Below are 23679 nucleotides of genomic sequence, written 5' to 3'. Positions count from 1 at the left end.
ACTTTGCAACTTTTGTGCAGGTTTAGGATTCCCAGGCAATAAAACGCTCTATTCCAACCCCGCGATGGCTCAGTGGATATGTTGCTCGGCTGCGTACCCGAAAGAAGGGAATTCTATCCACTCCGTTGCGGCCGCATTTCCAGTGAAGCTGTTGCAAAGCGAACCATGTACTTTGCAACTTTTGTACAAGTTTAGGATTCCCAGGCAAACAAACGCTCTATTACATCCCCGCGATGGCTCAGTGGATATGTTGCTCGGCTGCGTACCCGAAAGAAGGGAATTCTATCCACTCCGTTGCGGCCGCATTTCCAGTGAAGCTGCTGGAAAGCGAACCATGTACTTTGCAACTTTTGTAAATGTTTAGGATTCCCAGGCAATCAAACGCTCTATTATAGCCCCGCGATGGCTCAGTGGATATGTTGCTCGGCTGCGTACCCGAAAGAAGGAAATTCCATCCACTCCGTTGCGGCCACATTTCCAGGGAAGCTGCTGGAAAGCGAACCATGTACTTTGCATTTTTTGTACAGGTTTAGGATTCGCAGGCAATCAAACGCTCTATTACAACCCGATGGCACAGTGGATATGTTGCTCGGCTGCGTATCCGAAAGAAGGGAATTCCATCCACTCCTTTGCGGCCGCATTTCCAGTGAAGCTGTTGCAAAGCGAATCATGTACTTTGCAACTTTTGTACATGTTTAGGATTCCCAGGCAATCAAACGCTCTATTACAACCCGATGGCTCAGTGGATATGTTGCTCGGCTGCGTATCCGAAAGAAGGGAATTCCATCCACTCCTTTGCGGCCGCATTTCCAGTGAAGCTGTTGCAAAGCGAATCATGTACTTTGCAACTTTTGTACATGTTTATGATTCCCAGGCAATCAAACGCTCTATTACAGCCCCGCGATGGCTCAGTGGATATGTTGCTCGCCTGCGTGCCCGAAAGAAGGGAATTCCATCCACTCCGTTGCGGCCGAATTTCCAGTGAAGCTGTTGCAAAGCGAACCATGTACTTTGCAACTTTTGTACAGGTTTAGGATTCCCAGGCAATCAAACGCTCTATTCCACCCCGCGATGGCTCAGTGGATATGTTGCTCGGCTGCGTACCCGAAAGAAGGGAATTCTATCCACTCCGTTGCGGCCGCATTTCCAGTGAAGCTGCTGGAAAGCGAACCATGTACTTTGCAACTTTTGTAAATGTTTAGGATTCCCAGGCAATTAAACGCTCTATTATAGCCCCGCGATGGCTCAGTGGATATGTTGCTCGGCTGAGTACCCGAAAGAAGGGAATTCTATCCACTCCGTTGCGGCCGCATTTCCAGTGAAGCTGCTGGAAAGCGAACCATGTACTTTGCAACTTTTGTAAATGTTTAGGATTCCCAGGCAATCAAACGCTCTATTATAGCCCCGCGATGGCTCAGTGGATACGTTGCTCGGCTGCGTACCCGAAAGAAGGGAATTCTATCCACTCCGTTGCGGCCGCAATTCCAGTGAAGCTGCTGGAAAGCGAACCATGTACTTTGCAACTTTTGTAAATGTTTAGGATTCCCAGGCAATTAAACGCTCTATAATAGCCCCGCGATGGCTCAGTGGATATGTTGCTCGGCTGCGTACCCGAAAGAAGGGAATTCTATCCACTCCGTTGCGGCCGCATTTCCAGTGAAGCTGCTGGAAAGCGAACCATGTACTTTGCATTTTTTGTACAGGTTTAGGATTCGCAGGCAATCAAACGCTCTATTACAACCCGATGGCACAGTGGATATGTTGCTCGGCTGCGTATCCGAAAGAAGGGAATTCCATCCACTCCTTTGCGGCCGCATTTCCAGTGAAGCTGTTGCAAAGCGAATCATGTACTTTGCAACTTTTGTACATGTTTAGGATTCCCAGGCAATCAAACGCTCTATTACAACCCGATGGCTCAGTGGATATGTTGCTCGGCTGCGTATCCGAAAGAAGGGAATTCCATCCACTCCTTTGCGGCCGCATTTCCAGTGAAGCTGTTGCAAAGCGAATCATGTACTTTGCAACTTTTGTACATGTTTATGATTCCCAGGCAATCAAACGCTCTATTACAGCCCCGCGATGGCTCAGTGGATATGTTGCTCGCCTGCGTACCCGAAAGAAGGGAATTCCATCCACTCCGTTGCGGCCGAATTTCCAGTGAAGCTGTTGCAAAGCGAACCATGTACTTTGCAACTTTTGTACAGGTTTAGGATTCCCAGGCAATCAAACGCTCTATTCCACCCCGCGATGGCTCAGTGGATATGTTGCTCGGCTGCGTACCCGAAAGAAGGGAATTCTATCCACTCCGTTGCGGCCGCATTTCCAGTGAAGCTGCTGGAAAGCGAACCATGTACTTTGCAACTTTTGTAAATGTTTAGGATTCCCAGGCAATTAAACGCTCTATTATAGCCCCGCGATGGCTCAGTGGATATGTTGCTCGGCTGAGTACCCGAAAGAAGGGAATTCTATCCACTCCGTTGCGGCCGCATTTCCAGTGAAGCTGCTGGAAAGCGAACCATGTACTTTGCAACTTTGGTAAATGTTTAGGATTCCCAGGCAATCAAACGCTCTATTATAGCCCCGCGATGGCTCAGTGGATACGTTGCTCGGCTGCGTACCCGAAAGAAGGGAATTCTATCCACTCCGTTGCGGCCGCAATTCCAGTGAAGCTGCTGGAAAGCGAACCATGTACTTTGCAACTTTTGTAAATGTTTAGGATTCCCAGGCAATTAAACGCTCTATAATAGCCCCGCGATGGCTCAGTGGATATGTTGCTCGGCTGCGTACCCGAAAGAAGGGAATTCTATCCACTCCGTTGCGGCCGCATTTCCAGTGAAGCTGCTGGAAAGCGAACCATGTACTTTGCAACTTTTGTACAGGTTTAGGATTCCCAGGCAATAAAACGCTCTATTCCAACCCCGCGATGGCTCAGTGGATATGTTGCTCGGCTGCGTACCCGAAAGAAGGGAATTCTATCCACTCCGTTGCGGCCGCATTTCCAGTGAAGCTGTTGCAAAGCGAACCATGTACTTTGCAACTTTTGTACAAGTTTAGGATTCCCAGGCAATAAAACGCTCTATTACACCCCCGCGATGTCTCAGTGGATATGTTGCTCTGCTGCGTACGCGAAAGAAGGGAATTCTATCCACAACGTTGCGGCCGCATTTCCAGTGAAGCTGTTGCAAAGCGAACCATGTGCTTTGCAAATTTTGTACACGTTTACGATTCCGAGGCAAACAAACGCTCTATTACATCCCCGCGATGGCTCAGTGGATATGTTGCTCGGCTGCCTACCCGAAAGAAGGAAATTCTATCCACTCCGTTGCGGCCGCATTTCCAGTGAAGCTGCTGGAAAGCGAACCATGTTCTTTGCAACTTTTGTAAATGTTTAGGATTCCCAGGCAATCAAACGCTCTATTATAGCCCCGCGATGGCTCAGTGGATATGTTGCTCGGCTGCGTACCCGAAAGAAGGGAATTCTATCCACTCCGTTGCGGCCGCATTTCCAGTGAAGCTGCTGGAAAGCGAACCATGTACTTTGCAACTTTTGTGAATGTTTAGGATTCCCAGGCAATCAAACGCTCTATTATAGCCCCGCGATGGCTCAGTGGATACGTTGCTCGGCTGCGTACCCGAAAGAAGGGAATTCTATCCACTCCGTTGCGGCCGCATTTCCAGTGAAGCTGCTGGAAAGCGAACCATGTACTTTGCAACTTTTGTTAAATTTTAGGATTCCCAGGCAATCAAACGCTCTATTATAGCCCCGCGATGGCTCAGTGGATATGTTTCTCGGCTGCGTACCCGAAAGAAGGGAATTCTATCCACTCCGTTGCGGCCGCATTTCCAGTGAAGCTGCTGGAAAGCGAACCATGTACTTTGCAACTTTTGTAAATGTTTAGGATTCCCAGGCAATTAAACGCTCTATTATAGCCCCGCGATGGCTCAGTGGATATGTTGCTCGGCTGCGTACCCGAAAGAAGGGAATTCTATCCACTCCGTTGCGGCCGCATTTCCAGTGACGCTGTTGCAAAGCGAACCATGTGCTTTGCAACTTTTGTACAGGTTTAGGATTCCCAGGCAATCAAACGCTCTATTACATCCCCGCGATGGCTCAGTGGATATGTTGCTCGGCTGCGTACCCGAAAGAAGGGAATTCTATCCACTCCGTTGCGGCCGCATTTCCAGTGAAGCTGTTGGAAAGCGAACCATGTGCTTTGCAACTTTTGTACATGTTTAGGATTCCCAGGCAATCAAACGCTCTATTACACCCCCGCGATGGCTCAGTGGATATTCTTTGCATGGAAACAGCGCAGTAGACGGGACCAAGAAAAGAAGACACACACGCGGGCGCCGTGTGTGTGTCTTCTTTTCTTGGGCCCGTCTACTGCGCTGTTTCCATGCAAAGAGTGTACCAACTAGCCGGGCTTATTCTTTTGTCAGTGGATATGTTGCTGGGCTGCGTACCCAAAAACGGAAATTCCATCAACGTCGTGGCGGCCGCATTTTGAGTGAAGCAGTTGCAAAGGGAACCATGTACTTTGCGACGTTTGTGCAGGTTTAAGAATCTCAGGCAGTCGAGCGTTTAACTAGATCACCCGCGATGGCTCAGTGGTTATGGTGCCCAGGTGCGGACCCGAAAAACGGGAATTCTATCCACGCCATAGCGGCCACATTTTGAGTGAAGCTGTTTCAAAGTGACCCATGTACTTGGCCACGTTTGTGCCGGTTTAGGAAACCCAGGCAGTCAAGCGCTCCACTACGTCCCCCGCGACGGCTTAGTGAGAACACTAGCTTGGGCAAGTTGGTTCATGATGCACAAAGTAAACGGCGCGAAATACGGGGAAAAAAGAGAAACAAACACGACAGGACCATGACCAACTTACAACTGAATTTCATTTCGAGTAAAACCTGCCTATTTTTAAGCCGACACGCCGTCCAGTCACGACTTCGCAAATTCTCGAACCCAACACACGCCGTGCAACAGATCACTGAAAGAGATCTAATACATGAAGCACGATTAGTAACCACGTAACACATTTTATCGTGGCCATCAGGAAGAAAAACGCAAATGACATGTGTCACAAAATTCGGCGCATGTTCGAAACAAACCGGTGCTGCGCCTAAGCAATCGCGCCCGCGCGCGGTAAAGTAAAACAAAGAAGCAGTGGTGAAGAACCCCCGGGAGCACAGGGTGCTTTTCGTTCAGCTCGCCGTCAGGGCGCCAAAGTAAACGTCGACACGCGCGGCGTCGATTCTTCTCGAATGTTGGAGAAGGTATTGCTTGTTGTCGACGGAAAGGGGGTAACCTTTCGCGCCAAAGGATACCCTCCCCCCCACCTCCTTCGCTCCGGCACCGATGACAGCCTGGCGAGAATGACCTAGATTGTTCTAGAAGGTGATTTCCGCGCTCGACCAATGGGGTCGCGCGCCCGGCGCAAGAAGGAGAAGGAGTTTGTGCAGTCGAAGCTGCGTGTATGTGCGCGCCTGCGTTGGTGCGAAGAAGAAACAGACGCGCTGTGCGCCTACAAACGAAGGGATTCAACCGCTGTCTGTTAGCCCGAGTCGCCGTTCAAGCTTCCGATAAGCGCGCCCGCTCTACTCCCGGGAGAAAACCACTCGCCCTGCCCAGACCAGCGAGACAACGTGCGCCAGTCTGCGTATCAGCCCCGTCGTGCTCCTCTAGTCGTTGGACTGTCGCAGTGCCCGGTGAACAAATTGTGTTTTGTTCATTTGTCTCTCCCTGTGCTAGTGCACTTTAGGTGCAAAGATTTTTTTTAATTGTATCTGTCTCTATTGTGACTTTGCATGAGTTGCATTGCATTTGTGAATCACTTTGTATGTGCTCGTACGAGTGATTGTAACTTCCTCTGTATCGTCTCTCAGCTGTATAAACTTTGTTTTGTTTTGTGAACCTTTGGCTCCAACCCATTCTCTGGCTTGCGACCGGCGAAAGCTGGGCACCAAACGACCAACCCCCATGTCACTTTGTAGCTGGTCTCCGGCTGAGCTTTGCACGTTGAGTCGAGGGCATCTCCTCTGTGACCGAGACCGCTACCCCCTGACGCTCTAAGGATGTCTGGGAGCGCACGCAAAAGTGCACGAAGTGGTGACAACGTGACGAAAAAATTTAACCAACAGCTCTACACAAGTATGAAAATGAAACGATCATGACCACGTAACCCTTAGCTACCGAAAACTATACAACCCCATGAGGAGTGATGCCAGATGACCAACAAAAAACGTTGAAAAAAGTGCTGAATGAAGATCTAAGGCCAAAGCCGCGTAAAAGGTAAAAAAAGGTGAAAGGCGTGATGAGTGAAAAAACCTGTAACAAGAACCGGTCAGCCATCACCCATATGAACGATATCCGATGATAAACCAGAAATATGGAAAAAGTGCAAAAGGGGAAAATTGAAAAAGAAGCTCGGACCAAAGTGTGAGCCAAAGGCATAATATGCGAACAGGAATCCACGCAAACAAAAGCGCATCTTCAGAGGGAATCAAAGGGAGTGCACAACAAAGCGATAAACCTACAAAAATCGTTCTTGAAAATTGACCTCATCTTCGCTATGTGTAATGGATGGATTGCTGACTCATCTGCTTCTTTCTTTCCTGATATAATAGGCTTCATCTACGTCTATCTCGAATCTGTCCTTTCCACTCCTCAAGAAGACAGTTTTCTCCAACTCAGGAAGGCAATTCCTGCAAGCTGTGCAGTGGTTCACTAGGAAGCTTTGTTCATTATTTCGCAGATTTCGGCAGTGCTCGCTGGCGCGCTCATTGAAACAACGACCTGTTTGGCCAATGTAAATGAGGCCGCAGCTTAAGGGGAATCTGGTAAACAATCCGAGTTCTGCAATGTCTGAACTTGTTTTGATGTTTGACAGTACAAGCCGGTTGTTTTTCTCGGTTATTCACGGGGCAAAGCCTGGACAGTTTGCGTGGGGCTGAGAATGCGACCTGAACGTTATGTCTGCCTGCTACTTTCTTTAGCCTGTGCGAAACCTTGTGAATGTACGGCATTACCGCCACATGGTTGCGCGAAATCACATCTCTGCTTTGAGGACCTTGCTTCATCTTCTGCAGAGTTGCTTCACATACGGAAGAAACCATACAAGAGGGGTATCCTGCTTCTTTTAACCGCTGGAATTTGACGCGGCCATATGGGGGCATGATTTGTTCAAAGCTGCTTGCAAGGAGTTAGAAACAATCGCCTGTTTCACGAGCTCCGAATGAGCACTGTCCAAAGGGAGCAAACCTTTCTTTCAAGGCGGATTATACATCCAACACAAGCCATTTTTAAGACAGCGTATCCCAAGATCCACTTCACCATATGTCGAACCTCTTTGATGAAACTGAGATCTGGGCTATGGTCTGAGAACACGGACATAGTCCTTGAGACCTCATCGTCTATCTCATGCTCAGGAATATCCTTCCGAATAACCAAGAAATCTTCAACATACCTGTGTAGTGAAACTACGCGCGGATCAACAAGGTAGCCGCTGATGTCGGCTCCTGCAGAGAGAAAAAATGTGACAAAGAACGGGCGCTACAGAAGAGCTAATGCAAATGCCCTTCTCAACAAAGAACTTTCGTTGATACGCAACAACGGTCGAGTTGAGGTAAAATTCCAACAACTAAATGAAACTGTCGACGCTCACTCTTGCTGCATTTTGAAAACGGACTTCGCCGGTGGACTGGATGGTTTCACTGGCAAATCTTAAAACTACTTTGTTGGGAACGGTAAAAAACAGCTTCCAATGTCGATGGAGAACCCTGTGTAGTTCTTGGAGGGCAAAGTCTCCAGTGTTTTAGCACTTGATACGAACTGCGCACATGAAAAGGGTTCTCGCCCACCAGGGATCCCAGGTGGATTTAAAGGTAGCGACTGATAGGAGGTTGCCACGTCCCCCTTTCGAAAACGATCGCGCGCAGTGGACAACCAGGTTTGTGGGTCTTCACGGTGAAGAAAACTTCGAGAGACCTTCCTTTTTCTTCCTGGGACAACATCTTTACGCCCTCTAGATGTATGTCTTCAAGGATCTGCAGAGCTTGGATTTTTTCCTTCCGCACTTTGAACTCCACCTGTTTGAAGTTTTTATGAATTGCAGTCAAAGCTATCTCACGAAATAATCCGGACAGCATAACTTCAAAGCCACCCTTTTTGTCAGCCTGCAGCACAATGAGGTTGTCTTTCAGATTACTTTAGATCTTCTGAAGATGCGGCTTTTAAGGCTTTTTAGGTTCTCAGACCATAGCCAAGGTCTCAGGTTCACCAAAGAGGTCCCGATAAATGGTGAACTCCAGTTCCTGGATCTTAGGATATGGTCTCTTAAAGATGGCTTGTGTTGGATGTATAATCCGCGTTCAAAGAATGGTTTCCCCCTTTTGACATTGCTCATTCGAAGCTAGTGAAGAGGGCGATTGTTTCTAACTATTTGCAAGCAGCTTTGAACAAATAATGCCCCCCTATGACCTGGTCTAGTTTCAACGCTCAAGTTACGCAATTAAAAGAAGCAGGATACCCCTCTTGTATGGTTTCTTTCTTGTGTGAAGCAATTCTGCAGAAGATGAAGCAAAGTCCTCAAAGCAGAGATCCGGTTTCGCGCCACCATGTGGCGGTAATGCCGTACATTCACAAGGTTTCGCACAAGCTTAAGAAAGTAGCAGGCAGACATAACGTTCAAGTCGCATTCTCAGCCCCATGCAAACCGTCCAGGCTTTGCGCCATGAATAACAGAGAAAAAACAACTAGCTTGTACTGTCAAATATCGAAACAACTTCACTCATTGCAGAACTCGGGTTGTTTGCCAGAGTCCCTTAAGCTGTGGGCTGATCTACATAGGCCAAAAGGGTCGGCGTTTCAATGAACGTGCCAGCGAGCACTGTCGAAATCTGCGAAATAATGAACGAAGCTTCAAAGTGGATCACTGGAAAGCTCGCAGGAATTGCCGTCCACAGTTGGACAAAATTATCTTCATGAGGAGTGGAAAGGACAGATTCGAGAGAGAGGTGGTGGAAGCCTATTATATCAGGAAAGAGGAAGCATATGAGTCAGGAATCAATCCAATATGCTTGGCGACAGTAAGTTCACTTTGCTAGAAGGATTTTTGTAGGTTTATCGTTCCTTCATGCACTCCCTTCTTTTCTTCTTTCGGACGGTGCGCCATTGTTTGCACGAATTCCTGTTCGCATTTTATGCATTTGACGGAGACTTTGGTACGAGCCTCTTATTAACTTTTTCCACGTTTCTTGTTGGTCATCGGATAACATTCATGTGGCTGCTGGTTGGCCGGTTCTGGCAGTTTAAGGTTTTTGCACTCATCACGCCTTTCACCTTTTCTACCTTTGACGCGGCTTTGGCCTTAAATCTTCATTCTGCACTTTTTTTCAAGTTTCTTGTTGGTCGTCCGGCATCACCCCTCCTGCGGTTGTATAGTTTCGGTTTTTAAAGGTTTGCTTCTTCATGATCGTTGGATTTTCATAATTGTGTAGAGCTGTTTGTTATATATTTTCATCACGCCGTTCGGGTTTTTCTTCTGGATGGCCACGATAAAATGTTTTGAAAAACCACGTTGTGCATTCAAAAGAGACAAACACAGGAAAAGGCCAAGGAGACGGAAAGAGCACGAACTATCAACTGAGTTTATTAGTGCGAATGTGCCTTATATATGCAGAATCAAAGCAAAAAGACAAGGGGGATGAGAAAGGAGGAAAAGCCGGTCATCTCCTGATCAACGACATGTGCCCAGAAAATTCTTCTCCTTCTTGTACAAGGTGACAGAAGTGTCGCTTGTACATTTATCGCCGTTTTCTTTTATGTGGTAGGCCTCCAAACGCTCACGCGCTGTTTTGTTTTTACTTTTCCTAGAATTTTTATCTTCTTTAGCAGAGGCTCGCATCCACTGCCTCTAGCTCCTTGGTTACCGATTCTCGGGCACAAGGCTGCAAGTTTCTGTGGGGCAGAAAATACGACAGGGACTTCGGCTTACATCATGCCTGCTGGCACTACGCTTCAGGAGCAAAGAAAGAGCGACTACCGTATGATTCCGCGCATTCAAAGGTAGTGAAGGGAGCGATTGCAAGCTCGTGCCTGGAATCTGCTTTTACCAAGTCATGCCCGCATGCAATGCATATAAGCTTTAATAACCAAATTTAATGTTGCCTGCTTTCCCTGCGATGTCATAACACCTGCGGCCGAGAAACGTCTTAGGAAGGTAAAAAGAAGAAATCAAGGTAGTGCGAATGAGCCGCTGCCAAAAAAAGATATCGTGGTGATGCCATATATCCACAAAGTGGCGCACAATGTAAAAAAAATGTGGCCATGAGGCATGGTGTCCGTGCCGTATTTTCTGCCCCACAGAAACTCGCAGGTTTATGCCCGAGAATCAGTAACCAAGGAGCTAGAGGAAGTGTATGCGGCATAAAACATGCTGAAACGTTTGTGAAATGTGCCATGAGCGTGGTTTTTGAAATCCCGCTCAAGTATGGAGGCCCCTACGTGGGACAAGCAGGCCGTTGCGTGAATGAACGCGCCGGGGAACATGCCCGATAAATTCGAAATAACGACGGAGCGAATCTGCCGGCTCATTCCTTTGCTTGCAGTGGATTCGAGCCACTGCTCAAGAAAGTAAAAATTCTAGAAAAAAGTGAAAACAAAACCGCGTGTGAGCTTTTGGAGGCCTACCATATAAAAGGAAACGGCGATAAGTGTATAAGCGACACATCTGACAAATTGTGGAAGAAAGAGAAGAATTTTCTGCGCACCTGTCGTTGATCAGAAGATGACCGGCTTTACCCCCGCTCTTATTCCCCTTGTGCTTTTGCTGTAAGTCTGCATATATAAGGCACCTTCACACAAATAAACTCAGTTGATAGTTTGCGCTCTTTCCGTCTCGTTGGCCTTTTCCAGAGTTTGTCTCTTTTGAATGCACAACGTGGTTCTTCAAATCAATGCACCAACTAGCCCAACAAGAAGTTCTAAACAACATGATGAAATGTGCTACGTGGTTACTAATCGTGCTTCATGTATTAGATCTCTTTCAGTGATCTGATGTACGTGTATGTATTAATGTACGCCTCATAGAGCACGCCAATTCCTAGAGAAAAAAAGAGACTAACCTAGCAAAGCATTGCTTCACGTGTAAATGCACACCGTATTTTGTCGACACGGAAGTGTTGTTTGTGCACAATGACCGGCGCACAAGAGAGATAGCAGAGGCCTTCCATATCATAAGAAAGACAAGCTGTTGCGTCAGCACACCTTCAGTAACCCTAACCTCCAAGGAAATGAGCCTGTTGCACAGGGGATAGAATATCGGCGATAACTGCACGAGCCTTTGAAGCAGTGTGTTCTTATTTGCATTTTTAATTGAGTACATCTGTGTTTGACCATGCGCATGTGCATAGTTCTTGTGTGTGTATAAATTGGCCTGCTTACTTCAAATAAAATTTAGTTGTAAGATCAGCACCTTTGTGTGTGTTCTCTTCGTTCTTCGTCCTTGTTGCTTTGCGCTGTTTTAATATTATGGAGCATTTCCAACTCGCCCAATCTGCCTTTCTTCTACAGATTATCATTAACTAGTGTTTGAGTCCTGGGCCGCTCAGCGGTCTTTTGGTCTCTTAACGTTGCACTAATAATTTTTCTTTCCACACGTCGCTGCGCTGTCCTTAAATTAAGTTGAACCCTTTTCGTTGGCCTCCACGTTTGTGTCCCATAGATGACCACCGGTAAAAATACAGCTGTTATGTCCGGTTCTCTTGTGAGATGTTGGTAAGCAGCTCATTTATGATGTGGGAGAACCTGCGAAATGCTATGAACCCTATTATTATTCTTCTAGTTATTTCCTTCTCATTATCCGGGTTAGCGGTCACTACCCAGTAGACGAATTCCCTTCGCACTTCCAGCACCTTAGTACCAATTCCATACTGCTGTGACCTTTGGAGACTGTTGAAAGCTGCTTTAATTTTCTACATATTAATTTTTTAACCAGCGGTAGTGCTCTACCTGTACAGCTCTTTGATCACATTTTGCAGTTCATCTCCTTAGTTATTTTTCAAGGCAATATCATAAGCGTATCGCAAGTTACAAGATGTTCTCCATTAAGTATTATCCCGACTGTTTCCAGTTCAGGACCCTAAATACCTATTGTAATCAGGCGGTGAAAAACATGGACGAGATCGTATCTTCCTTCTTGACACCCTTTCTGATTGGAATTATATTGGCGACTTTGTGAAGTACAATTGTAGCTGTGCACCCGCTGTAGATATCTTCCATTATTTCCACATGAGTATCTTCTACACTTTATTCCGCAATGTCTTCATGACTTCAGAAGTTTCTACTGAGAAAAATGCTTTCTCGTAATTTATAAAGGGTATTTTGCATAAGGGTTGGTTGTTCTAGCAAATTTCTTCCTTATTATAGCCTTCCATCACCAGCCAACCACATCTGTCACTCGACACCGAACAATCACGCGTCTTCCAGAGAGCTCACAGTAGCACTCTCCTTTGTGCCTAATGCTGTGTAACTAAACATGGCATGATACAGCTCGCTGTCCTAACTATACGGTGATCAGGGAAAGTAAAGAACATGTCCTATATTCATGTCACGCTTCCATTACCATCGCTACTTTTCCTTAGCCTTCCACTTCCTTCTGGATAGCCTGGCTTCGCTATGCCTCTGCAGATGAATCAAAGGCCTTAAACGAAACAACTGCTTTTCTTTATTCGGCTTTCGAAGTGGCCACGATCAAAGTTTTTCCTGCTCGTGATCGCGAATAGACCAACTAGTCGGGACTGAAGTACTCAAAGTGAAGACTTGTCGCCGCACAGGCACCGGCTGTTCAAGAGCCGTACTCGAGCATTCTGCTCGCGATTACGTAGTTCCAGGGTCTTCCGTGATGGTGTCGCACTATATGATGTTCGGCTGCTGATTGTAACTTGGCGAGGGAAAAAAGCCATTTATGGAGATGTCGTTGGGCGTTTACAGTCCTGGTTGGTAAAATTTAATCTCCAAAGCATATTCATGAGGGTGCTATTAAGGCTAGTTTGTGCAACACGGCAAAAAGGGAAGCAGCGGAAATACCAGACGAAGTCAGCACCATTGTCGTTCTTCTTACTTCGTCCTTTCTTCGCGCTGTTTTTCTTTTTGTTATCTCGAAACTCCAACGGTAGGCGGCCTAACAGCTTTTTTAGAAAAACATCGCTTTTCTCCTGCCCAGTGCCCATAATCACCTCCCCCTCCCCATTACCCATACCCAATAGATATGGGACTGGCGAGCCTTTCAACACTCGATGAACCAATTGGGTGCCTCGTCACGTTAAATCATCGTGGGACTTGGTGTTTTTAGACGGCCGGATGGAAAACTACGTAGTCAACGTCGAAGAGGGAGTGTCCGATCACAAACTGGTTTTTGTACAGATAAATACACAACCCGTATTTGAAAGGTTGAAAGAGATGAGCGTCATTAATGTAAGTGATTTTGACCAAGCGGATGATACCAGTATTATAGACCGATTATCTTTTTCCTGGGACAGTTTTAAAAATGAAGATGACGTCAATATTATGTAGGTAAGGTTCAAGGACATCGTCTTCCACTGTGTTAGCTCATACATTCCAATGAACGGAAACAATACAAACATAACCGTGCATTTCGCGTGATATCATCCATTTAAAACTTAGAATTAATCGACAAAGAAGGAAAGTGCCAAGAAATCGTAGTTTAATCTCTCATTAATAAGGCCTTTTACGACAAATGCTGAGAGAAGCCAAAACAACGTATTATGATGAAACATTAACTAATTACGTGAAATCTTATCCCCCCTCGATTTTGGCGTCATTTTTCACAGAAAGATAACAACTATTATGCCAGTGTTATAGGCGATCAGATGATTACTGATTCTTTTGTGACTGCGACCACTCATAATGAGTTTTTAAGTCTTGGTTTACCGCCCCAGCAAGGAACAATGTGTCATCGGATTTATCGTCATATATACAAGAATCAACAATGCCAGATATTGATTTAACACATGAAGGAATGTTATATCTTGTGCTAAATATAAGCAAAAACAAAGTCTGTCTGACCGGAAAGCATATAAACGCCTTTTTACGCAGGTATGCGCAATGTGTAACCCATTATCTGATCATTATATTTAAAGCCTCACTCGAACCGAAACGGGTCTCAAATGACTGGCTTGCTGTTAAAAGGTCCCTGTGCACAAAACGGGAAGCCGGGAGACAGTTGAAAATTACAGGCCAATCTCTCTAACTTACGTTTGTTGTACACTACTGGAACACATAATATCAAAGGCAATCAGTACATATCTCGAATCAAGAAAAGCTTTTCTTTTTCCAAATCAGCATGGTTTTCGGCAACAGCTGTCAACTGTAACACAACTAGTAGAGGCAATTATGACTTCGCGAAGGCTCTGAACGACAAGATGCAAATCGATGCAATATTCCTTGGCATTTCGAGGGCTTTTGACAAAGTCTAACACAGTCATTTAATTAACAAATTACTATAAATGGGTATTAATCATAAACTTGTGCACTGGATGTCAGCATATCTATGCGAAAGATCCCAATTACCCGAAATCAGTGGTATTAAATCAGAATCATTAAGCGTAATCTCCGCTGTATCTCGGAAGTCTGTTTTTTGTCCCGATTTATTTTTTTATCTATATTAACGACATTGCTTCTGACGTTAATAAAGATTTTACAGCGAGACCTTTCGCTGAGTGCTGCCTTCTCTATTGTTTTGCAAGTAATACAGATAATCAAGAAACACCTAATGATGACCTCTTAGCGGTCGAAATATGGTGCCAAGGGTGGAAAATAAAGATCATTAAAGAGAAAACAGTACTTAAGCGTGTCACCAAGAAGACCAAACATGCCCTTGAGTACTGTTATATGCCAGGATCTACCGCTCTTACCACAGCAGAAACACTTAAATACCTGGGAGTCTTCATTTCTAGAGATCTAAGCTGGAAAAATTATGTTCAGCCGCTGAAAAGAAAAAAAAACTTGAAAGTGTGCAAAGAAGTGCAGCTAGATTTATAATGTCCAGATGTGCGCGCACTGAATCTACAACAGATGCTGCGTCTTCTCAATCTGCTGCCTCTTGCCGAACATCCCCGAGTGACCAGATTAAGTACTTAATTTCAGCTCTCTAGAAAATCTTTCAATGTGAATTTTTCCCATTACTTGGTCCAAAACAACTTGCACATCTGAGAGCAAGCAATGAATACTGTTACCAAACCCCGAAGCCACGCATTAATGTGTACGATAATTCTTAGTTTCCGAGGACGATAACAGAATGGAATGACTCGCCAGCATCTCTCTTACTGTCCAGTACATTACCGTTAACGTGAGGAGTTGGGCTAGTTGGTACGTATTTATGGTTAACGAGCGCAAAAAAAGACGAAGGCGCAAAAAAGAACCCGATAAACGACACAAGCCCTCACTCGCAACTGAACGTTTATTCGGAAAAGACAGCACGCAAGAAGGCGAAAATACAAAGAAGCAAGAGAGAAAGGTTCAATGAGGCCGTACCAGGAATATTAATAAGGAACGGATCACACGCGCATACACAAGAGATCTAAAGCAATGCAGTGAACATCGGCAGGAAAGAAGAAATCCACGACACAAAGTCAAGCAAGAATAGCTATTTAATGGGTTATTAAGGTGACTGAAGGGGTGCTAATCAACGTGTCGATTGATTTAGAGATGTAGTACGCTTTCTTTAGCTCGAAAATAAACATTTTGACACATTTTCTGTCTGGTTGGGTTTGCAGACATATAATAAACTGTACATATCGAACCGAAAATTTTAATTTTAACCCAACGTTTCGAAGCCGACTCGGCTCCTTCATCAGGGGTGACTGAGGGCAGTAGATAACGTCTATTAAGTATGGAGGGGAGGAGGGGGTTAAAACAATGACAGCCGTGATGCGAAAAGCGTGGGGGAGGGAGGGGGGGTAAGGCTGTTAGTCATGTTGTCGCACTGCAGGGAGGTGGTCATTGGCGACTTTTTCGTTGAGTTGAAGAGCGAAGTCGCTGGGCACATAATGGGGGCAGCTTTCCTTTTGTGCGGTTGATGCTGCCCGAGGTAGCTTACATATGCCAGGATTCCAGAGGGACCATTTTGAGGTAATTGCTTTCGGTTCCGAGGGTGCGGGTTTCTTTGAAGCTGATTCTATGGTCGGAGTCCTCGGAATGTTCGGCTACTGGATTGCGCTCTTTTGCGAATTTGCGGACGTCGTTTTATGTTGCCGAATTCTTTCTTTGAAATTTTTGGTTTCGCGGATGTAGCTTGCGTCGCAGTCGGCGCATGGAATTTTGTTGACAATACTTTGGGCTCTTTCTCTCCACGGCTTGTCTTTAGGAACAGGTAGGCAAAGCGAAACTGTTTGTGGGCTTGTGCGCAACCTGGAGACTCGCTTTTTTTTAGGATTCGGGCCATAGTTTTGCTGACACCTCCGAAATAAGGTAACGTAACGCATTCTGGTGGTGGCGTTGGTATTTGTGCGTTGATTTCTTGGCGAATGTTGCTTTTTTGACGTCGAACGGTTTTTCGAGAAAAGTCTTTTGGGTAGCCGTTCATGCTGAGTTCTTTGAATATCGTGGGTTGTTCTTTTTTCTGTCAATTTCTGTGCTGCAGTGTGTCTCAACACTTCTGAACAGCGTCTTCACCATTGATGCTTTATGGACTGTCGGGTGGTTTGAAGAGAACTGGAGATACCGGCCAGAGTGAGTTGGTTTGTGGTATACGGAGAACTGAAGGGTACTGTGGTTTCGGGACGCGAGGACGTTCTAAAACGGCCGGGAGTTTTTTTGTTCCACCTCTACCGTGAAATTAATGTCAGGTTCTACGGAGTTTAAACGAGAAAGGGAATTTTGAATCTCAGATCGCAGGAAAAACAGAGACCCTTATCCATCATTCATGTCACTTCACCGAACTGGTGTCCCAATCCACCATTGAGGCCGAGGAATGCCTTGTCTCCATCGACGTGGTGTCCCTTTTCACAAAAATTTCCGTGAAGCTTTCGGTGACCGCTACCCGAGACGCCCTACAGCGCTACGACACACTCAGCGCACGAACCCAGCTTTGTGTAAATGATGTGTCCCGCATCCTGAAGTTGTGCCTATCAAACACATACTTCTCGTCAAACGAGTAATTTTACCGACAAGTGAAAGGAACACCAATGGGAGCATCCATCTCTGTCCTCATGGCCAATTTAACCATGCAACACATCGAACAATGAGCCGTGAACTTATTCCACCCGAAACCAAAGATTTTCTACAGGTATGTCGACGACTGCTTCAGCGCCATCAAAAGATCTGAGACTCAAAATTTCCCTTGTCATTTAAAATCCGTAAAACCCGATATTCAGTTCACGCTAGAGGTGGAACAAGAAAACTCTCTGCCGTTTTTAAACGTCCTCGTGTCCCGAAACCACACTACACTTCAATTCTCCGTATACCGCAAACGAACTCGCTCAGGCCGGTATCTTCACTGCTCTTCAAACCACCCGACAGTCCATAAAGCATCAGTGGTGAAGACACTGTTCAGAAGAGTTGAGACACACTGCAGCACAAAACTTGGGAAAAAAAAAAGAACGCACGATATTCAAAGAACTCGTCATTAACGGCTACCCAAAATACTTTATTCAAAAAAACCATTCGACGTCAAAAACGCAACATTCGCCAAGAAATCAACGCACAAAGTTCAACGCCACCACGAAGATACGTCACTTTACCTTATGTCGGAGGTGTCAGCGAAACCATCGCCCGAATCCTGAAAAATGCGGGTCTCCAGGTTGCGCACAAGCCCACAAAGACTGTTGCGCTTTGCCTACCTGCTCCCAAAGACCGGCCGCGGAAAGAAAGAGCCCAGGCATTGTCTATAAAATTCCTTGCGCCGACTGCGACGCAAGCTACATCGGCGAAACCAAAAATTTCAAAGAAAGAATTCGGCAACATAAATACGACGTCCGCAAATTCGGAAGAGAGCGCAATCCAGCAGCCGAAAATTCCGAGGACTCCGACCATAGAATCTACTTCGAAGAAACCCGCATCGTCGGAACCAAAAACAATTACCACGAGAGGCTCCTTCTGGAATCGTGGCACATCCAAACCACCCCGAACAACATCAACCGCACAAAAGGAAGCCTGCCCCCAGTATATGCCCCGGGACTTCTCTCTTCAACTCAATGAAAGAAAGTCGCCATTGACACCTTTCTGCAGTGTGACATCGTGACTAACGGCCTTAACGCCCCCTCCGCCACGTCTTTCGCATCACAGCTGTCGTTCCTTTTACCCCCTATTCCCCTTCATATTTAAAAGACGCTAGCTACTGCCCTCAGTCACCCCTGATGAAGCCGAGTCGGCTTCGAAACGTTGGGTTAAAATTAAAATTTTGTGGTTGGAGATGCACAGTTCATTATAAATTCCTTTAGCTCGCGTGGGAATTGATTATGGTGTGTAAAAAGAACAGTGGTATTGTCAAAATTTGGCGCACATCGCTTACGTTTTCCTAACCGGTCACATTCCCGGCAGTGGTTAGCCAGAATAGAACGGCCTTGGTTTTAAAGGAAATCTTACGCTCCATAAGGCGTATGTTTTTAAGCAGCGGCCGGTTTCGCCGATGGCCGCAGGGCGTAGGAATTTTGTAGGCTACATTTTTACAGCATTCAACATATTTGTTAACGTGCTTAATGCCACATATTTTCCTGACGGGACAGGCTGTTGTGTCCGCCCGTTATTGGACAGCCGCGCACAGACGGGAAAGCTTGGCAGGGGCGGAGAAAACGACGGCAAGATCATAGCGTCCGCCTACTTTTTTAAGCCAGTGTGAAGTTCTATGAATGTACGGGTTGACAGCAACCTATCTTTTTTTCGCGCTTTTGCCAATTGCTGGCAGTGTGGGACCTGATAGAACTTGCAAGCCTCTCGCATAGACTTGAGAGGGCCGCTTCAGGAAACCACAATCCTCCCAGCCTTGCTACCTGTTCATGAAAAACATCGCAATGAGTGTGCGCAACAAAAGCAGCAATACATACACCACCACTTTGAACACAGAAGTTTTTGCACCATCCCACAAAGCTGAACCGCATATTAAAAAAAAAAACAGTAATTCAACAAAATGTTCAACCTACGTGCCACAACTTGATCTGAAATTGATATCATCATTGTCCTCAACTATGCAGCACTGGGCGCATTCCAGCAGGACATTGTGCAGAGACAATAAAAATTTGGAGGACACTTTGGAAATTATAAAGTGTGTTCAGTGAAAGCCTGTGGCCACTCCACTTCCTATTTCCATGACTTTGTGCATGACGCCCACTGTCCAATGGGCACAGGCTTTCGCCGAACACACTTTAGAATTTCCAGTGTCCTCCTAATTTTTTATTTGTTCATTGATCTTGCGCCGTTTGGGAGCCATCTGACTCATTCTCTCGACTGCAACGACACGTCTGGCGAAGGAGCGCCGTCGCAGCGCGTACTCGCTCCGCCTGCATGTCCAGGTGACGTCACCGTTGCTACGCGCAGCTGCGCATGCGCTTCGGCACTGTCACCTGCCGCCGAGGGGCGAGGAGGGTGTCCGCCGGTGCGGGGGAGGGTTACAGCCGGCACCATTCCAGGCTTTGGATGTAACGGACGGATGGTCACGGCGAGTAGGAGTCATTAAAGGCTTTCGCCTTAAACTACATCTTCAATGTCTATGCTAAAGGCGAGATATCCACTGCGGTTTTCATCCTTCAGGAACTGCACAACGTATTCCCAAATTCCCCAAAAGAAAGGGGTCAAACAAGTGCAGCTAACAAAGCTGCCGCTGATGGTAGCTGGACAAGGAGTGCTGCCACGTTCCGCGCTCAGTGACGCTGGCGCGAAAAGGCATTTCAGATTTATGAGTCTTCATAGTGACAAAAATTTGCTAATGAGCACATTTTGACTTGCTAACGGCACGCGACACCGAGAGCAAATATAGATCTTTTAAAAGGTCTACGGCTCGTGCTTTTAAGTTGTCAGGCTGAACAGACACAGCCTTGAAGTTTTTCCTAACAGCTGTACAAGCCTTTACCGTAGACAATGAAGTCGTATTTTATTCTCTCCCACACAATATTCTGCTCGAACGCGTCCAGCGCCGCATCGTTGAGGACAATTTCAGATCAAGTCGTGGCGCGTAAGTTGAACATTTCTTAGATGTACCGTCATTTTATCTGCGGTTCACCTTTCTGGGTCGGTGCAATAACTTCTATGTTCAAAGTTCTGGTGTATGTCTTGGCTCTTCCGTTGCGCCCACTCTGCGATATTTTTCTGAGCTATATTGACAGAGATGTAAAAGCGAACCTCAGTTACTTTAACTTTCACGTATTTAATTATGTTGATGGCTTTCTGGTATTCACAAAAATAGACACCTTCAATAGGCACGTTGGTAATATTTTAAATGTACGTCTTCGAAGAAAATAGCTCTCGGCTGTCCTTCACTTCCGAACTTCCAAAATAGCAAAAGCTTCAGTTTTCAGATCTCAACTTGCAGTTTTTTCCTGATCATGTCTGCTGGTCTTACGCGGCCAGAAATTTGAGACCATTGATGAGTTAGTCTTCTGCGCTGTCAAATACGTTTAAACATGGTGTAGCCGTTTCTTCCCTGTGATCGGCCCTCGTCAAAGCATGTCTGCGCAATGCTCAAAAAGCCTTTCGTGAACAGGCAGCTGAGCTGAGTGCATTGGGGTTTCGTGAAGCGGCCCTCTCAAGTCTATGTGAGAGGCTTGCAAGTTCTACCAGGTCCCAAACTGCCAGCAATGGGCACAAGCGCGAAAAGGAAAGGTTCCCGCCAACCCATACATTCATAGAACTTCCCATTGGATAAAAAAAGAAGGTGGACGCTGTGATAATATCATCGTTTTCTCTGCCCCCGCCAAGCTGCCGCCCAAAAACGGGCGGAAGCTACACCCCGTGCCGTCAGTATAGTATGCGGCATCACGCACGTTAACAAATATGTTGAACTGCGTAAAAATGTAGTCTACAAAAGTCCGACGACTTGGGATATGCTTACATCAGCCGATCCGGCGGCTGCTTAAACCATATGATTCATAAGAATTCCTTTAACCAAGGCCGCTCTTACCTGTCTGACCACTGTAGGTAACGTTTCCGGGTAGAAAAACGTAAGTGATATGCACCAAAATTTTTAACACCACTGTTCTTTTTGCACACCATTTCACACCAGCTCACACGCGAGCTAAAAGAAGCGTACTACACCGTAAGAACAACCGACACGTGCATTAGCACCGCTTCAGTAACCATAACAAGCCATGAAATAGCCTTCCCTGATGGCACTTGATTTTTCCTCATGTATTTCTTCTTTCGTGCTGATGTTCACTGCATCGCTTTAGATCTCTTGCTCATGCGCGTGTAATCCGTTCCTGATTTAGATTCCTGGTCCGGCATCATTGAATGTTAGTCGCTTGCTTCTTTGTATTTTCGCCTCTTTTTGTACATGTCTTCCGAATAAACCTTCAGTTGCGAGTGAGCGCTTGTGTCCTTTTGTCCTCTTCTTCTCTGCGTCTTCGTCTTTTTTGTGCACGTTATCCATGAGTCAGTATATTACCACCGTTTGAAAAACATCTGCATTTCACACTAAAAGGTTTTATCCATGCCATACGCCTAACCACTGGGTGATTATATCTCGCCTAAGGTGAAGGACGGAAATGTAGAAATGTTTTTCCTTCCTTCTTTTCTATGTGAAATAAATGTGTTTGAATTGCAAAATTTATTAACACTGCTTCTGTAAACGAAATTCATTAGGCTGCAAGAAATGTGATTGTGTAGAGGAAGATGAATTTTGTATTTTTTCATAATCAAAAAAGAATATGTTACTCCTGAAGTGTCATGTCAAACGACTGTAACGGCCCCAAAGCTAACAGCATTTGCTAATCAATAAAAATAAATATAGATGAAGCCGCCTTGCTCCACCGATTCTGGCCGACACCACAGTGCCATCCTGCACACATTGCAACCGTGCAGAAAGGATTGTGCGATCTTCTGTGTCGTGAAGCCTTCAGCATACGGGAACATCTATCTGCTTTACCAATTTCTTGAACACAGCAACAGCTTGGATGGAACGTGCGCAGCAGCTGAAGCGAACTTTCAGTGCGCAGCAGCTAAAGCGAACTTTCAGTCTGCTTCGCACTTTGCGCGAGCTGGGAGGAAGCCTCAAAAAAGGATTCACCTTCAACTGCCAAAGCTTTTAAGAGCTGCCATTGGCTGCGGCGATCTTAACTGGGGACAAAATGCATATATTCCTTTGGGAACGGTTCGCACCATGAAGAGCAGTTGCGCGTAGGTAGCGACGCAAATAGACGCTTCTTCTCCCTAGCCTCGAAGATGGAAGAAAAAGTTACATTGCCCTTTTTTCAACTTACGACAGCCGTCATGTCCGGTTCCTTCTGCCACGCATTTTTAAGGAAGGTGGCGAAATCCACCCTTGGTATGTCCAGGTCTTGTATGGTGGACTTGACGACGCGGTCCTCGATGACGACATCCTCATCAAAGTCTCCGGTGGTTTCCTGAAGCAAAAGAGTACAGTTATGACTATTGCTTTCTGTTTTCTTAGCAAAAGCTACCACCGTTTCGGAAAGAAACCGCAGTATATACTCGTAACATTCAACCTCTCGGGACAGTAATTGACAATAGTAAATTTGGAGACAAGCGGAAAGCCTTAGTGAAGTGATACTATTGCCGTAAGTGCACTCTGAAAAAGCTACTTTCGTGAGAAAAAGTAGCGTTTACCGCTGAGGCATCTAATATACTTGGATACAATTCAAGATCCAAGCTCCAAACGCCCTTCAAAAGAGGCCATACAGCCATCTCGTTGACCGTTGGCCAAAATGTAGTGGTTAATCCGCCGCCGGCACATGCCTGTCAAAAAATTGCCGACAGGTGATTCCGTGAAATGGAATTAGGCGTTGTGCGTTTCTGCGTGTATGTATTATGCGAATGAGAGTTGTCTTCCAGTTGATGACGATATATCGCAGTGTGAAAATTATGCGCTGCTGTATTTATCAGTCTTTTTTAAACCTCACTGCTTGCAATATGTCTCATGCAACATGCGAATGAGAGATCTGTCTCATTAATCCTCTGTATTGATGTCTTTACTTTTCAGGTTGAAAAGTTTTGCGCTAATTGCACTTCAACCTGGCAAAAGAAAGGAGAGCAACCTCTTTCAAGGTGATAATTTGCAGATTTTATTGCTGCATTTCGCAATTTTTCTTTGTTGCATGAAATACAAAGAAAGTGATTTCGCACATTTTTTTTTTGGCACCTGCCTTTGGTTTTTCATTTTGTTACTCTGTTTTTGTCTCTATCTTCCGCAAACGCAAGGAATGAAAAATGATAGGTGTAACGTTAAGAGACTAGAAGCGGGCAGAGTGGATGAGGGAACAAATGGGGGTCGATCACATCCTAGTCGAAATCAAGAGAAAGAAATGGGCTTGGGCAGGGCATGTAATGCGAAGGCAAGACAACCGCTGGTCCTTAAGGGTAGCGGAGTGGATTCCAAGAGAAGGCAAGCGTAGCAGGGGCTGGCATAGGTTAGGTAGGCGGATGAGATTAAGAAGTTCGCAGGCATAGGTTGGGGCCAGCTGGCAAATGAAAAGGTTAATTGCAGAGACATGGGA

General features: G+C 45.8%; 1 protein-coding gene across 5 annotated transcripts in view; it reads right to left on the bottom strand.

Annotated features, from left to right (window-relative positions):
* LOC144106449 (luciferin 4-monooxygenase-like) overlaps positions 1–23679 on the bottom strand; it is a 246029-nt gene that overhangs the window by 176361 nt on the left and 45989 nt on the right. For all 5 annotated transcript variants that reach the window (XM_077639264.1, XM_077639263.1, XM_077639261.1 and 2 more), the window contains one exon: positions 22426–22569. In XM_077639264.1, the coding sequence (XP_077495390.1) occupies positions 22426–22569 (144 nt within the window). The remainder of the gene's footprint in view (positions 1–22425; positions 22570–23679) is intronic.

The sequence above is a fragment of the Amblyomma americanum genome, chromosome 10, assembly GCF_052857255.1.
Source record: "Amblyomma americanum isolate KBUSLIRL-KWMA chromosome 10, ASM5285725v1, whole genome shotgun sequence".
In the NCBI taxonomy this organism is placed as follows: domain Eukaryota; kingdom Metazoa; phylum Arthropoda; class Arachnida; order Ixodida; family Ixodidae; genus Amblyomma; species Amblyomma americanum.
Note: the sequence above shows the minus strand (reverse complement) of the source record. Positions and strands in the feature narration are given on the sequence as shown.